The sequence below is a fragment of the Muntiacus reevesi genome, chromosome 3, assembly GCF_963930625.1.
Source record: "Muntiacus reevesi chromosome 3, mMunRee1.1, whole genome shotgun sequence".
Lineage (NCBI taxonomy): Eukaryota > Metazoa > Chordata > Mammalia > Artiodactyla > Cervidae > Muntiacus > Muntiacus reevesi.
The window spans coordinates 109,771,161-109,785,633 of NC_089251.1; the positions used below are offsets into that span (position 1 = coordinate 109,771,161).

General features: G+C 60.4%; 1 protein-coding gene across 1 annotated transcript in view; it reads right to left on the reverse strand.

Moving 5' to 3' along the window:
* Positions 1 to 234: 234 nt before the first annotated feature.
* The window catches only part of RUNX3 (RUNX family transcription factor 3), a 65,415-nt gene continuing 51,176 nt past the window's right edge, over positions 235 to 14,473 (reverse strand). The window contains exons 5-6 of the mRNA XM_065927533.1: positions 8,396 to 8,554; positions 235 to 3,339 (exon numbers count right to left, since the gene is read on the reverse strand). Of these exons, the coding sequence (XP_065783605.1) occupies positions 2,792 to 3,339; positions 8,396 to 8,554 (707 nt within the window). The 3' untranslated portion in view covers positions 235 to 2,791. The remainder of the gene's footprint in view (positions 3,340 to 8,395; positions 8,555 to 14,473) is intronic.

Consider the following 14,473-nt stretch of genomic DNA (forward strand, 5'->3'; position numbering starts at 1 on the left):
TGGTCCTGCCCCCAGGCCCTGCCCTCTTCCTCCTTGGCCATGGTGGGAGGGCTCCATCCTCTCCCACTGCAACCCCCGATCCCCATGCCCCACCCAATGCACACAGCCCTGGAGGTCTGGCACGAGGGTCCTCTGACACATCTCAGAGTCCTATTATTGTAACAAATCAGTCAAAATCCCATGTTACAGTTAAATAGTATAGAAGACGGTTTACTGTACAAGCAAGTTGTGCATTAAAAACAAACACACCAAGCAAATTATAGTGCAAAGCAAGTTTCCATCTCTCCCCCACCCTCTTCCCAGCCCTGGGACGGTTTTACGGAAGGTATGCGTATAGCGGGTATGAACACCTCGGCATGACAATATGTCACAACCAGCCTGTACCCATCACCAACAGGCTTACAGTAAACGGTACCCATACCCCTTGATTCCTTGTGCCTTCCGAGTCGGTGTGTTTGCCTCGTATGACTTTAAAGCAGCCTTGTAAATAAGGACCCATTTTTACCAGCCCAAGCTGTCTGCACCCACCACGGGCATTAAAAAACAAGAGTCAGCATGGCTGCCATGACTTTTAGTCGGGGACTGGGCAGGGGGCGAGGGGGTCAATTTATTTTCCCGTCCCTGCCCCGACCAGGGCCTGGATATCAGGAAGCGGGTAGTCATCTGGGGGGGTGGGGAGGGCTACAAAGTGCTGGGCCCTGGGGACCCAAGGGTGCCTCCCGCTGGGGCCTGGGGCCCGTGTACAACCACAGGAACAGGAGAGAAGACACCGGGGCAGTGAATCTGTGGCTGCTTCCTGAGGAGTGGGGAGCCTGCCCCCCCAGATCCTGCACGCTGCCTGAGGGAGTCAGTGGAATCCCCCAGCAGCTATTTTAAAGGGATGGAGACGAGCTTTTTATCCAGAAGACAAACTGCAGCAAGAGGGGGGTTGAGTAAGACCACCAGGAGGACTTCCTAACCTGCCTGAGTGTGCACCCCGTGTGCTTCTCCAGCGGTGGCTGCAGGCTGGGGTGACGGGCCGGCCAAGTGCCGTGACAGAGACAGCCGCCAAGGGGCACTTTGTGGAGGAGATTCCCACCTCCACAGAAGATGGGGCCAAAACCAGCGACTAAATCCACATGCTGCCCAATGCTTCTAAGACTTTTCTTGTCCTGTTCCCCTTCTGCCTTTCTAGAATTAAAAAAAAAAAAAAACCCTCAGGCGTGGGTTTCTTATGCCTTTCTAGAACCAGAACACTCGGACGTGCCTAAACTGGGGGCCTAGGACTGTTTTCCCATCTGCAAACTGTAGCACTTCCCATGAACAGAGCCAGGGCTGAGGCTGCCAAGCTCTTAACAGCTCTTGTGATCTGCCCTCACTCAGCCACCCGCCCCAGCTCACACCCTCTCGAACAAGAACAGACGCCTGAAGAGTCACAGACATAAGATTCCAGCCTTTCACCGGCGCTTCCTTTGTTCCACAGCAGGGTTTCCCTATGGTGGCAGCTGGTAGGATGCTGCTGAAGGAATGTGACATCTTGAGGAGGTTTTTGGGGGTGTGGCTAACAATCCCACACCCTCGAAGGGGTGGGGGGCGTATCATTCACTATCACGGGGCCTCTTCCTGTGAAGGACTGGGTGTCTAAAAATGTCTGAGAAACTTCTTTTTCTAAAACCAGCTTTGACAACTTGTTTTTCTTTTTTGTTGTTGTTCATGACTGTTCTGGGAGCAGACTGGTTAAAGATGGAAGGTTGTATGTCAGAGGCTGGGAGGTTTGGCTGGGCCTTCTTAGGAGGCTGGGGGTCAGGGGTGTGTGCAGCTTGGCTGGACCTAGGTAGGAGAGGGAGGCTGACATCTGACCCCATGACCCCTCACCCCAAGGCTTTCTGCTAGGACCTGTCCGGTCCTGGTGCTCTCTCCAAAAACGGCAACATGGGAGACCAGCCTAGGGGAAAGGCGACCCTTCCCAGGCCCCAGCGGGAGGAGAGGGCGACGGCTCGGACTGGTAAAGTGCACAGAGGCCCCGTCTGCAGGCGCCTGCTCTGGTTTTAGGGACCTGCTGTCACAGGCCAGTCTGCTCTGGGGCCCTGGGACCGGGTTGGGGCCTCTTAGCTGCTACGATTTGTGGGGGAGCAGAGCTCAGGTAGGGGGGGCGGGCCTGGGGTGTTCTCTTTCCATCTCTGCTAGCGATTCCCCAGGGCCTCTGGAGGGGTTGCTTCCTCATCCATACCATGAGGAAGTCCCCCTTTCAGGGCTGGGGGAACCTTCCAGTTGTGACTCAACTAGTGTAAATGTGGAGGGAAGGGCTGGGCCCACGGGGTGAGGGGTCTCTGAGGAAGATGGCGGGGGAGGTCTTTCTAGGGCTCTGTGGATAAGAGGGCAAACCTTGTGGGCAAACACCACCTCTCTTTGGGAAAGAGATGGTCTCTGTCCAGGGGGCCTGGGCCCCTGACAGCAGTGGGCGTAGCTGGGGACAGCCGGTCACCCTGGGCAGGGGGCGGGGGCGGGCGGGTGGCAGGAGGGGACTTCTCCCACAGGGACGTGGGATGAGATGATCTGGGCTGGGGGCGGGGTCCTGGGAGAGGTCCCCACCCCTCTGTACAAAGACTTGGCTCTGGGATAAGATGCTCTTAGAGCCATCAGCTCCGGGGCCGGTGGACCTGTCTGGGGCCCACGACTGCCCCAGAGCGTTAAGTCCAGTTGGTGCCCTGAGCCTTGGAGCTGGGCCCGCCGCACTTGTCTGGAAGGTTCTTGAGGGTCCCCCGCTCCACCGCGCGCTGCCGGTGAGAGCCGTCCACCTTGCCGCGGGCGGTCAGTAGGGCCGCCACACGGCCTCGTCCATGCGGCCGGGCGTGCTCAGCGCGGTGGGCGAGTTGCTGTGGCTGCCGTCGGCCTCCACGCCGTCGCTCTGGCCGCCCAGGCTGGGGTTCATGAGGTTGCCGGTGGCGACCGAGGCGGCGCTGCTGGTGCAGGAGGCCAGCATGCGGGTCGGGGAGCGGTCGCCCCCGCTGCTGCCGCCTCCGCTGCCGGCCACCATGGAGAACTGGTAGGAGCCCGAGGACGCGCCGTAGTAGAGGTGATAGGGGGACGGGTTGGCCTGGAAGGGCCCGCTCTGGTTCTGCGGGGCCCCCGGGTAGGGCGGCGGGAGGTAGGTGTGGTGGAAGCGGCCGGTGGCCGGCATGCTGGCCACGCTGAGGCCGCTGATGCTGGTGCCCGAGGGCGTGGCGCTGTAGGGGAAGGCGGCCGACATGGCCCCTGGGTAATGCATCCGGGGGTCGGGGAAGCGGCTCTCCGTGAGGGGCGGCAGGAAGGAGCGGTCGAACTGGCGGGGGTCGGAGAAGGGGTTCAGTTCCGAGGTGCCTGGTGGGAGGGGGTGGACAGCAAGGAGGGACCGGTCAGTCGCAGCCCGACGCCCCCCACCCTCGTCCTGCCCAGGGGCCCTTCTTTAAGAATGACCTTGGGGGACGGTGCTGATTGGTCCAGGGGTTAAGAATCCGCCTGCCAGAGCAGGGGACGTGGGTTCGATCCCTGGTCCAGGAAGATCTCGCACGAGCAAGGCAACTGAGCCGTCGGGCCACGGCCACCGAGCCCGTGCAGAAGCCACCGCCGTAAGAAGCCTGCGCCCCATAAGGAAGAGCAGCCCTCACTCGCCACAACTGGAGAAATCCCACGGGCAGCAACGAAGACCCAGTGCAGCCAAAAATTTAAAAATAGGTTGATTTTTAAAGAAAGAGAAAAAACAAAAAGGACCTCAGGCTCTGGTTCATAGGCCCGTGTGGGGGACCCCCTGGTTCGAGGTCTGGCTCTGCTCTGACCCTTCTGGGCTGCTCTGGGGCTGGAGCCTGCGGACTCCGAATCTGGCCCCCACCTGGGGACAGGTGAGAGCAGGTGTCTGGGGGGTGGGGGGCGCCCACCAGGGCAGGGAGCGGGGTGGGGGGTTGGGGGGTGCTTGTCTCTCTCCTCCTGGAGTCCTCATCACAGCCTGGCTGTGCAGAGGCCCGTCAAGGGGGTGAAGCTGGGCCCCCAGCTGGGCTGTTGGTGTCGGGGACCCCGAAGACGGGGCCAGCACCGGCCACCCAGCACCCTGGCCCGGCAACTCCTGCCTTCCTCTCTCCCTCTGGGTTAAGTAAGAACTGGGAAGACCATGGGTGTGAAGAGGGTCTCTGGTGGTCCTGCGAGATAAGGAGTTAGTCCTGCTTTTTGCAGACAAAGGGAACAGGCAGAGAGAGAAAGATGGCTTCTCCTATGTTGCACAAAGGACTGGAACTCTGCAGAAACGTCAGGGGCTCTCTGCTTTCTGCTCCCACTGGGATGTACCCATGTGCGTGCGCCTGCCTCACCTCTCTGCCCAGTGGGGCTCAGTGAGGCTACGGGAGCTGTCTGGCCTGCATTTGAGGGGGCTGCGTCCACCGCGGCTCTGTGCCTGCCACCCGGCCTCACCCTGGGCCTGTCATCTCCAGGGCTGCCTGCAGCCTGGAGCTGCCTGGTGGCTAGACAAAGGTCAGATGCTGCCCTCACCTGCCTCCACAACAAAGTGAGATGGCAGATCGAGGGGGTCTGGTGGCCTGGGCTCTGCCCACATTGCAGAGAGACCCACTGTACAGCCCAAGCCCTGCCCTGACTCCCCCAGGGGTTTGGGTCCAAGACGTGGGTATCCTAGCCTCTGCCTCGCCTTTTGTAATCACACTCCCAAACCCTCAACTTCCCAAGAGGCTTCAGGAATGAGTCCAAATCCCTTAGTAGGAAACCTGAGACTCAGAGAGGGTGAGGCACTCGCGCAAGGGTCACACAGCACCTGGGACCTGGCGCGGAATCCGGGGGTTCTTGGTCCTGAGCACTTACACGTGCCTGAGGGGTAGCTGTCCCATCTCTGAGGCAGCACATTGGAAGTTAACTATATCGTCTCCAAGCTTAGATACAGACCTTAGTTCTGACGCTGACTAGCTCTGTGTCCCTGGGCAAGTCACTTAACCTCTCTGTGCATCGGGTTGTCCCACATGAAAAACGGAGACGATAACAGGCCCTAGGGATTTAATACATGCAGAGTGCTGACACTGGCCACAGCGCAGGGGCCTGAGGAGGGCTGGTGCTGCCGCTGTGGCTGCGACACCTCCCGCTCTTGGCACCCAGGAAAACCGGCCCATTTGGGGCCCACCAAAGATGAGCCCCTGACCCCAGTCTTTCCTTGTACCCTGGCCACAGGGGTGACTCCGGGCAGCAGTGGGGGGGGGGGGGGTGAGCTCCCAGCAGCAGTTCCACTGGGAAGTCAGTCTGTCCCCAAGCCCTCTGTCCACCAAAGGCTAGGGGCCAGAGAGGACTCGGGAGGTGCCCAGCCCCTCCCCTGGCCAGCTCCAGGCGGGCATGGTCTGCAGGGCCTGAGGCGTGGCTGGGATAAGAGCTGCAGGTGCTCTAGGCTTTGCTTTCCCAGGTCTGCCTGAGGCGCTGTGTGGCCTCAGATAACACCTGCAACCTCTCTGGGCTTTGGGGTCTTTCCGGCTCAGCTGGGGGTTGCTTGCTCAGCAGCAGGCTCTGGTCCTGGACATGGATCAGAACGCAACGTTGCGCCCAGGCTCCAGGTTGGGGAGATGGGGGGCGAGGGTCCAGCAGACTGGGGTCTTCTGGCACACCTGGTACCCTCCCTAACAGATCTCTTGACTGGTCAGTGCTGCCCTGAAGCCTAGGGGGTCAGGAGAGCCTGGCTCCCATCCTCACCTCCACATCCCGGGGAAGAAGCCCTGGGGGAATCGCCTGGCACCTACCGGAAGAGCTGAGCATGAGGCTAACACCTTGCTCTGAGCTCAGAAAAGTGAGTGCTGACCCTATGACAGGGAAGCCTTTTTTCAAAACAAATGGGACCCAAACAGGGACCCCAGGATGCAATGACAGGACTGCAGTCTGCTAAACACAGGGGTTGTGCCGGGTGGGCCTGGGTGTGTGTGGCCCTCGGGGGGTCCCGTGGGCTGCGGGCAGACCTGCCTGGATCTGCCACCATCCCCTCCCATCTCCCTCCCAGGGCAGGGTGGCGGGGGGAGCATCTGCCCTCAGCACCCCTCAGCTCCTGCCGCCCCCCCCCCCGCCCCCAGCCCAGTAGCCCCAGGAAACCTGAGCTGGCCAGGCCGCTGTCGAGCGGCCAATCCCAACACTGGGAGGAAATGTTTATTTTCTTCTCCAAATTGCCCCAGCAGCTGCGTGGTGGCTGAATGAGGCCTTTGAGCTGTGAGAAGCCCCCATTGTGGGCGGCTGCAGCTAGGGGCTGGGGGCTGGGGTATGGGAGGGTTGGGGCCTCAGCGCTGCTTGCCAGTGACCAAAGCTGGGGGGTCAAAGCTGTTAACAGGAACCAAGAGGAGTGGTGGTGGTGGGGGCGCCCTGAGGAGGACCCCCAGGATGGAGTCTGAAGGCAGAGATCTGTCCCACCAGGAGGGGAGGGTCAGAAAGAGGGACTCCCCAAGCCTGGCTCTGCCAACATCCCCTCGGTGACAGATGCCTCCTTCTTCCCACTTTAGAGATGACAAAACCGAGGCTCAGAGAGGGGAAGCGACTTGCGGAAGATCACACAGCCAGTGCCTGGCAGAGCCTACCTGACTGCAAAGGTCAGGCTCCTTCCCTGGTCTTGGATGTCAGAAGCCCTTCCTCTCACTCCAAAGGGGTGGGGTGGGGTCAGCCGGTGTCCCACACAGACCCAACCTCCGCTCCTCCCAGGCCCTGGGGAGGCAGGGCCTCTGCCTGCTGTTGGGCCAGGCCTGGCCCTCTGGGGCTGGACAGGGGTGAGCAGGTCTCTCTCAGACTCCGTCAGGAGCTGATTCCCAAGCCGTGTCCACACAGCTGGAAAGGGGAGGGGGGCTCTCCTTCCATGGGAGCTGCTGGCTGGGACACCACTCTGTGCCCACCTGCTGGGGTCCGGGGGTCCCTGGCTGGGCCCCAGCCTCTCCCATGGCAGAAGACCTGGCATTTTAGACCACTTTACCTGCACAAAGGCTGGCTGGTGGGTGACGGAAACACGGACAGCTTCTGGGTAGAGGTGGGCACGAGCCCAGAAGACCTCTCCCTGCCTCCTGAGCTCAGACCTCTCCACCCTGAGGTGCCCTGGATTCAAGAGTTGCTGAATGTCTCAAAGTGGACAGCCCTTGGCCCAGAGCTGCAGGACAGGGGTGGGGGGCCTCTCCCCACCTTTGGGGCTCAGCAGCGCCAAGGCCCAGCTCCCCAGGCCAGAAGGGAGGAGATTTCTCTTCACGCCAGGGGCTTCATCAGTATGCCATCGTGCCTGGCACACACGGCAGGGCTGAGGGCAGGGCCTCCCGTAATGGAGAGATGAAGTACAGGCCGCCTGGCCTGGGCCCTCAGAACTGCAGGAGGCGCCCAAGGGCAGGTGCTGTGGACGTTTTGAATCTGGCTAGTGATGGTCTGTGTGACCCAAGGGTGGCCCTTCACCTCTGAAGCCTCAGTTCACTCATGTGCCAAATGGGATCTAACCAGGGTCCGGGGGACCGAGAAAGGATGCCCACCCGTGGTGTCTGATGGCAGCTGACCCTCCCACCCCTGTCCAGCGCTGGGGATGAGCGCGCTCCCGCCCCGCCTCGCTTGAGGGTCAGCTGTGCACTCAGCCCCCTGCACCCCACCCTGCTGGCCAAGAGAACCTGGACAGCAATATTCATCCTCCAACCATCCATGGAGCACCTGCTGTGCGCCAGGCCCCGTACACCTGGACGGTCCGCCTGAGACCGGGGCTCCCACGTTCCTGCCGCGTCCATCCGGGCATGGGGGAGAGACTCCATCCCGCGCCTCCGCCCAGAGGCCGCCCTCCTCCTCCTCCCCGTCTGGGGAGTCTCTGGGTCGGTGGGAACCTTTCTTAGGTGAAAGTTCTGTGTCCCTCCAGGGCTACAACTTCACTTTACAAAGTCTGTCTGAGCGCAGTGAGATCATTTGAATGTCACCCCAGGCCTGGGCAGAGGCATCCACCAACCACCTTGCTGAGATGAGAAAGGCGAGGTTTGGGGGCCCACCATGTCCTCGGGAGACAAGTGTCTGTCTCAGGCTCTTGGGGCAGGCCCTGTCCAACTCTAACGGGCATGCTGGGGGACCAACCGCTATTTCCCGCAGGGGACAGGAGCTCCTGGGGCACAGGGGAGGGGCTGTGTCTGTCCATTCACACTGGTCCTTGAGGCCGGGCACGGTGACGGCGCAGGGAGGGTGGCCGTATCTATTTGCTGAGTGAAGGAAGGAAGGGCCGAGCCCAGGACCCCGCAGAGCAGGCCCTCAGAGGGCGACGAGCGTCGGAGCAAGTGGGCAGCCGCGCTCCGTCCTAAGACCAGGGCGGTGCAGCCAAGGACCTTCCCATGAGCTTCCGCTCCGCTCCGAAGTGGAGGGACCACGCCCAGGCCCCCGCCCACCCCCGCCACCCTCCCGCTGGGTGACCTACCTTGGATGGGGGTCTGGGCCTGGCTGCCGAAGTGGCTGGTGGTGCTGAGCGAGCTCCGGGGGCTGGGCGTGCTGGGCGCCACCCGCATACGCAGACGCTCCAGTTCCCCGAAGCGGTCGGGGAAGGCCTTGGTCTGGTCCTCCAGCTTCTGCCGATGCCCTGCAAAGCGTGGAACCCATGAGCAACTAACTCATCCCCGAGAGTCTCGGGGTGGGGGGTGGGTGCGCAGAAACGCCTCGCTCCGCTGGGAAGTTCTCCCTGCGGCCTAACCTTAGGCCTCTGCGGGGAGAACCCACAGGCCGTTACCAACCTCTTTTCTGAACAGAGAACAGTCAGTAAGGGCCACTCTGCTGCTGCCACGATCTTACCCTGACCTTCCGACGCCACAGGTGAGGCTCAGAGAGCTTCCAGGCCACATAGCCAGTAGGTTGTGGAGTCAAGATCTTGGACCTGGGGTTCAAATCAAAGCCCGTGACCTACACCTCTATGTTACACTTTTTAAAAAATATTTACTTTTACTTACTTGTTTGGCTGGGTCGGGTCTTAGCTGGGGCATGTGGGACCTAGTTCCCTGACTAGGATCGAACTCTGGCCCCTGCACTGGACGTGCAGAGTCAGCCACTGGACCACCAGGGAGTCCCTATGTTACACTTTTCGGCAGAAGGGAAATCTGAGGCAACAGGGACGCATAGGGGCTCAGGCAGGCTCCGTGGGAGGCAGAGAGAGAACCCAGGGATGGTACCATTCTCTGCCCCCAGCATTCCCTGCCCGCCCCCCGCATTTCCATCTGCAAGAGGGATGAAAGAAGGCCCAGAATGGGAATGCCGGCTCCTCCAGTCCAGAGCTATCTGGGAACCCCCAGCACATGCCTTCTCCCCTCTGGGCCTCGCACAGGAGGGGAAATTCACCAGGATGCCAGCAAGTGCTGTGGGCACTGTGGGAGGGGCCGGACTCCCGTCTTTATCCAGAAGCTGGGGACAGGGGCATTGAGCCTGGAGAAACTACCAGCGTTTTCCAGGATCCTTCTGCCATTACCACACGAGAAGGGCCCCAGCCTCGTCTCCAAGACCCTGGAGGAGCTGGCAGGGTCAAGATGGCCATGCCCTCCCTGCCTTTAAGCAGCCAGTCAAGGCCACCCTCAAGCCCTCTTGAATGACATCAGGCTCACAGGGACCACCCCTTCACACACACACTCACACACGCACAACTTTTTCAATTACTCATTTTACATTTCACAAGCAACACGTGAATACCTACAAAAAGAAAAGCATTACAGGTAAGGCTAACGGCTCCTCTAACTCACCCTAAATCCTGCCCAGAAATCCCCATGTGATCAATTTGGAGGTCTTGCTTTCCAGGTCTTTTTTAGGGTTTCATGTGCATGGGAAACACACAGCAAGTTTGTCATGGAACTTTCTTGAATGGTCTCAGCCTGGTTGGATCATTCTGTAACTTGCTCTTCCATAGCCCACCTGGGTGGGGGCCCCTCAATTTCCTTATCTGCTAAGTAGAGAGAGTACCTCCGCCTCAGAGAAACCACAGAGTTTCCGCAAAACATCGGGAGCCCACCCTGGGTCATGGTGAGGAGCCATGAGTGGGGGCAGATTGGCCTGGCTGAGCCCATGTGTGTCCCAAGTTCCTGCTGAGACAGGCAGGCTGGCCTGGTCCTCTTTCTGTGAGACAACAGAACTGCGGCTCAGAGAGGTAAAGAGGCTTGCCTGAGGTCACACAGCGAGAAAGTGGGGAGGATTTTCTAGACCTGGGATCTTGGAAAAGAAGCATGGGGAATGGGCTGGAGGAGAGCAGAAGGTTCGCCTGAGTCCTGGGGTCTGCAGTGACATGAGGAATTTTCTAGCTTGACAGAGAGAGAAGACAGTCTCAGAATATGGCATCGGGCGCAGGGGAGAGGGGGTGGCTGGGAAAGTGTGACGGGACCCTTCACTGCTGTTGGGAACGAGGGGACAGAGCTGGAGGCTGCAGAATGGGCCTGATTCCCGATTTTCAAAGGAGGATGCAGTGGATTATGGTACCCACAGGCCCCCAGGCTGGCTCCACACCCCTGCCACCAGCTCACACAGGCATCTGAGAGCCCTGGGGAATGGAGCTGGCTGTCCTGGGGGCCACAGTGGGCTCAGCAAGCCACCAAGAACCAGGGAACCCAATTTCTCCTCCAAGGAGGCCCCAGGCCCGGGCCCATGGGACATGTGGCAGCCAAAATGAGCCCACTTGACACCAGCCAGCCCCCACTATTGCCTCCTAGGACCCCTGGAAACAGGAAAAACGTGGGCTGGAGTGAGTCTGGCTGGAGCTGAGGCTGCAAACTCATGCCTAAGAGGACCAGGCAAGTTTCATAAATGAGGCAGATGGGATGGGTGGGGACTGGGGCAGACTGGGCTCGTAGAAGGGGCAGCTGCCATCCAGCCCAGCTGACTGGTGCCCCGTTGGGGGTGGGCCCAGTGCTGCCAGTTTCCAATTTACCAGAAGCCAAAAGCCTGCTTTCCTGTGAAATCTCCCATATTATGTATGTCGGCGATTAACCCAAATATTGAAACATGAAAGTCACTCCGTCATGTCCGACTCTTTGCGACCCCATGGACTATATACAGTCCATGGAATTCTCCAGGCCAGAATACTGGAGTGAGTAGCTGTTCCCTTCTCTAGGAGATCTTACCACCCCAGGAATCAAACCGGAGTCTCCTGCATTGCAGGCAGATTCTTAACCAGCTGAGCCACAAGGGAAGCCTGGTATGCTGAAAACAACAAAAATAACAACATAATAGCAGAATGTGTCCTGCTCGGGCGTTGCCAGTTTGCAGCCTCCAAGTTTGAGGTTTCATTTGCTGGTTGGCTGTCTAAGGTGCACCACCGAGGACTGACTAATGGATATCCTTGGGGACAGGGTCTCTGGGGGGGGGCCACAGGGCTCAGCCTCGGTCCTGGCAGGCCAACGCTCTCGCCCTGGCTGCTGCGGCCACTGGAGACGGCAGGGTGACGTGGGTGAGTTGGATCATGAATGCATTCAGAACAATCTCAACAGGCAGGAAGCCGGCTGGATAGATGTGGAGACCACAGACTGACCTGACAGCAGCTTCGGGTGCAAAGGATCCGGGTGTCTTAGTCAACCACAAGCTTGAAGTGAGCCAATGGGGCTACACAAAAGCTGCTGCAAAACCTCAGGCCCTGCTGTTATTGTTGCTGGCGGACAGAGTCCCGTTTCTGAGTCACACTGAGTACAGAGTGTTTACAGAGATGCCCACGGGCCGGCGGAAGGAGGGCGGGGTTCACAGCCCGCCTGGGTTCAAGGACCGCCCGCAGCCTGGTGGCCGCGCGCGGGTCACACCCCTTTCCCCCACCCCAAGCCACAGTGGGAGGGCCACACGGTGCCCTTGCAGGTCGTGGTGCTGACCAAACAAGCTCTCTGGACGCTCTCCACCCTCCCCCGCCCCAGGTCACTGTCCTCTGTGTGGTCACTTCTACCCCAGCTCACGCCAAGGGAGGCAGGATTATCATCTCCACGTGGAGACCAGGACACTGAGGCCAGGACGGGGAGTCCTGTCTGGGACACAAAGCCAGGCCAGCAGAGCCAGCGTCGGCACCCAGACCCCTGGCCCCAAGTCCAGTGCTCCTTCTCTGGACACTTCCCTTTTGTCCCCATTATACAGATGGGGCCATCGAGGCTTCAAGATGAACCCTACGCTAAGTGACTGGTCTGGGATATAAAGCAGGTAATGTGGTCCCGGAGCACGCGCTCCAACCACGTGCCACCCTGCCTTCGCCAAGGGCAGACTTCCTGGAGAGGAGTTTTCACAGCACGTGGGGAGCTGCTTCCGCGTTGCTGTGGAGCCCCCGAGTCATGGCCGGGGAGGGGCGAAGGGGAGCCCAGGCGGCTCGATGGGGCCAGGGCGCCAGAGAGTCTCAGAGCCTCGGGGCCCCGGCCTTCACACTGGGCGCCCAACAGAACTCCCTGTGCCCGGGGAAAGAAGATGGGCCTTCAGAATAGACCTCTTTCATTCAGCAGCCCACAGTGAGGGCTGGGGGCGGGGAGCCCTGGCCCAGTTCACCGGGTCACCCGGGGCCCAGTCCTTTCACGCCAGGACTCAGTTTCCAAATATTGAAACATGAAAGTCACTCCGTCATGTCCGACTCAATATCGGGGAGCACATACTGCTCCCCGAGGCCCCTCCAGCTTCGAAAATCCCTGACTTAAGACTCCAAGAACTAGCCACTGGCCAGGAAGCGGCCCCAGAAGGAAGGGAGGCAGGGATTGCTGGCTCAGGGCCCCTCTGTCTGCTCCTTCTCCTATTGTCTGCCGGGTTTCTCTAGTATTCTCTGCCTCAAACACTTCAGGGCAGCAGCTCTGGTACAGCCCCTGTCAGGAGTCTTTGTCCTTTGGGGCTCAGCCCAAGGCCCACCCCAACCAACTTCCCAAGAAGCCCCCTTCTCCCAGCACAGAGCCCCACAGCTCCTCTGCAAGGCTAAGAGCAGTAGCTAGCCTTAAACGGCAGCTGACGCTTCCTGAGCGCTTTCTCCACTGCAGGGTCTCAGCACTTGATGCTCTGCCTTGTTTCACCCGCGTCATCCCCACGGCAGGAAGGAGGGGTGGGGAACGGCGAGGAGGGGTGTCTACCACTGTCCCTAGTACACAGGTGAAGAAACTGAGGCTCGGGGAAGGCCAGTGACATGCTTGAGGTCACAGAGAAGCACTGGCCACGGTGCCTTCCTGCAGCACGCCCTGCATGAAGGAGCCTGGCTTGGCAAAGCTGGGGGGGATCCCAACGGTTGGCTGTCAGGGCCCAGCCTAGGCCCAGGGCCCAGGGCCGCTCTCTGCAGGTGCAGGAAGACAGGCCCTGGAAAAGGAAGATGAGAGGGTCTCAGTGGACCCCAGCAGAAGCCCCGCCCTGCTCTGAAGCCTGGTCCAACCTTCTAAACTCACACCCTGCTCTAACCCCCAAGTCCCTCTCCTCCCTCTGGGCCTCAGTTTCCACACCCGTCGAGTGGTTATCATACTGTCTAAGCCCTGGGCTGAGGTTGAGCCAGAGGATGGGCCCCCAAATGTTTCAGAACAGAGGGAGGATGGGACACTGGGGGAGGGCGCCCCCCACCTTGCCGTCTGGACCTGAAGGCCCGACCCCCTGCAAGCAGCTGGGCTCAACTCACTGAGGGCCCCTCCGACGTCACTTCGATCAGGGCTCGTGGTGGTCACGGATCACGGTGGTCGATCAGGATCGACCTCGTGTGTGAGCCTCCAGGGCCCAGCGACCCGGGGCCTGTCCCGGGCAGCTCTCACCCACTGGTGACTGGGGCAGGTCACTCTCTCTTCTGGGCCTCTGGTGTGTCATCTGTGAAATGGAGCTCACACTCTTAACTCCCGAGGGTGCAGATAGGCTGGGGAGAGTGAAACCCCGGCCTGGCCTCGGCCCTCGAGATTCCCAGCTCCTCCTCAGTGACCTAGTCGGTGACCGGCAGGGGGGAGTGCTGGGGGGAGGTGTGTGCACCCAGCCTCACAGGTCTGCGAGAAGGATCAGAGCTGGGGAACGAACACTGGATCCCAGCCGGACGGGTGACTCACCCGGGGTCACAGCAGCAGAAGCCTGAGGACCAAGGCTGGGTTCCAGTGGGGGCGGGGGAGGGGTGGTCCCTGCTCTCTACTCCCAGGGCACCGCTCGTTCCTGGGCCAGCACTGGGTCCTCCGGGACTGCCAGGGACCTGGTGCTTCCAGGGGGAAGCCTGGGGGCCATCAGGGCCATCCCACTGCCTTCACCCTGGCCCAACACAAGGCCCCCAAGACGAGTATGGCAACCACGTGAGCAGACGTTTTCAATGGGCCATGTGCTGTGCTAGGCAGGCCACACGCATCATCTCCAAGGGCCGTGATGATCCTCTGGGAGGCTGCTACCATCACACCCATTTTCCACATGGGACAGTGGAGGCACGTGGCGAAGGGCAAACCCGGAAGGGTGAGCGCAGTGCGTGGGGCTCAGCTGCTAAGGTCTTGACTTCCTCAGACCTCCGAGAGCGAGGACAGCTGGGCTCCTTGGCAGCAAGGCCAGGCTGGCAGCAGGCCAGCTCAGTGTCCTG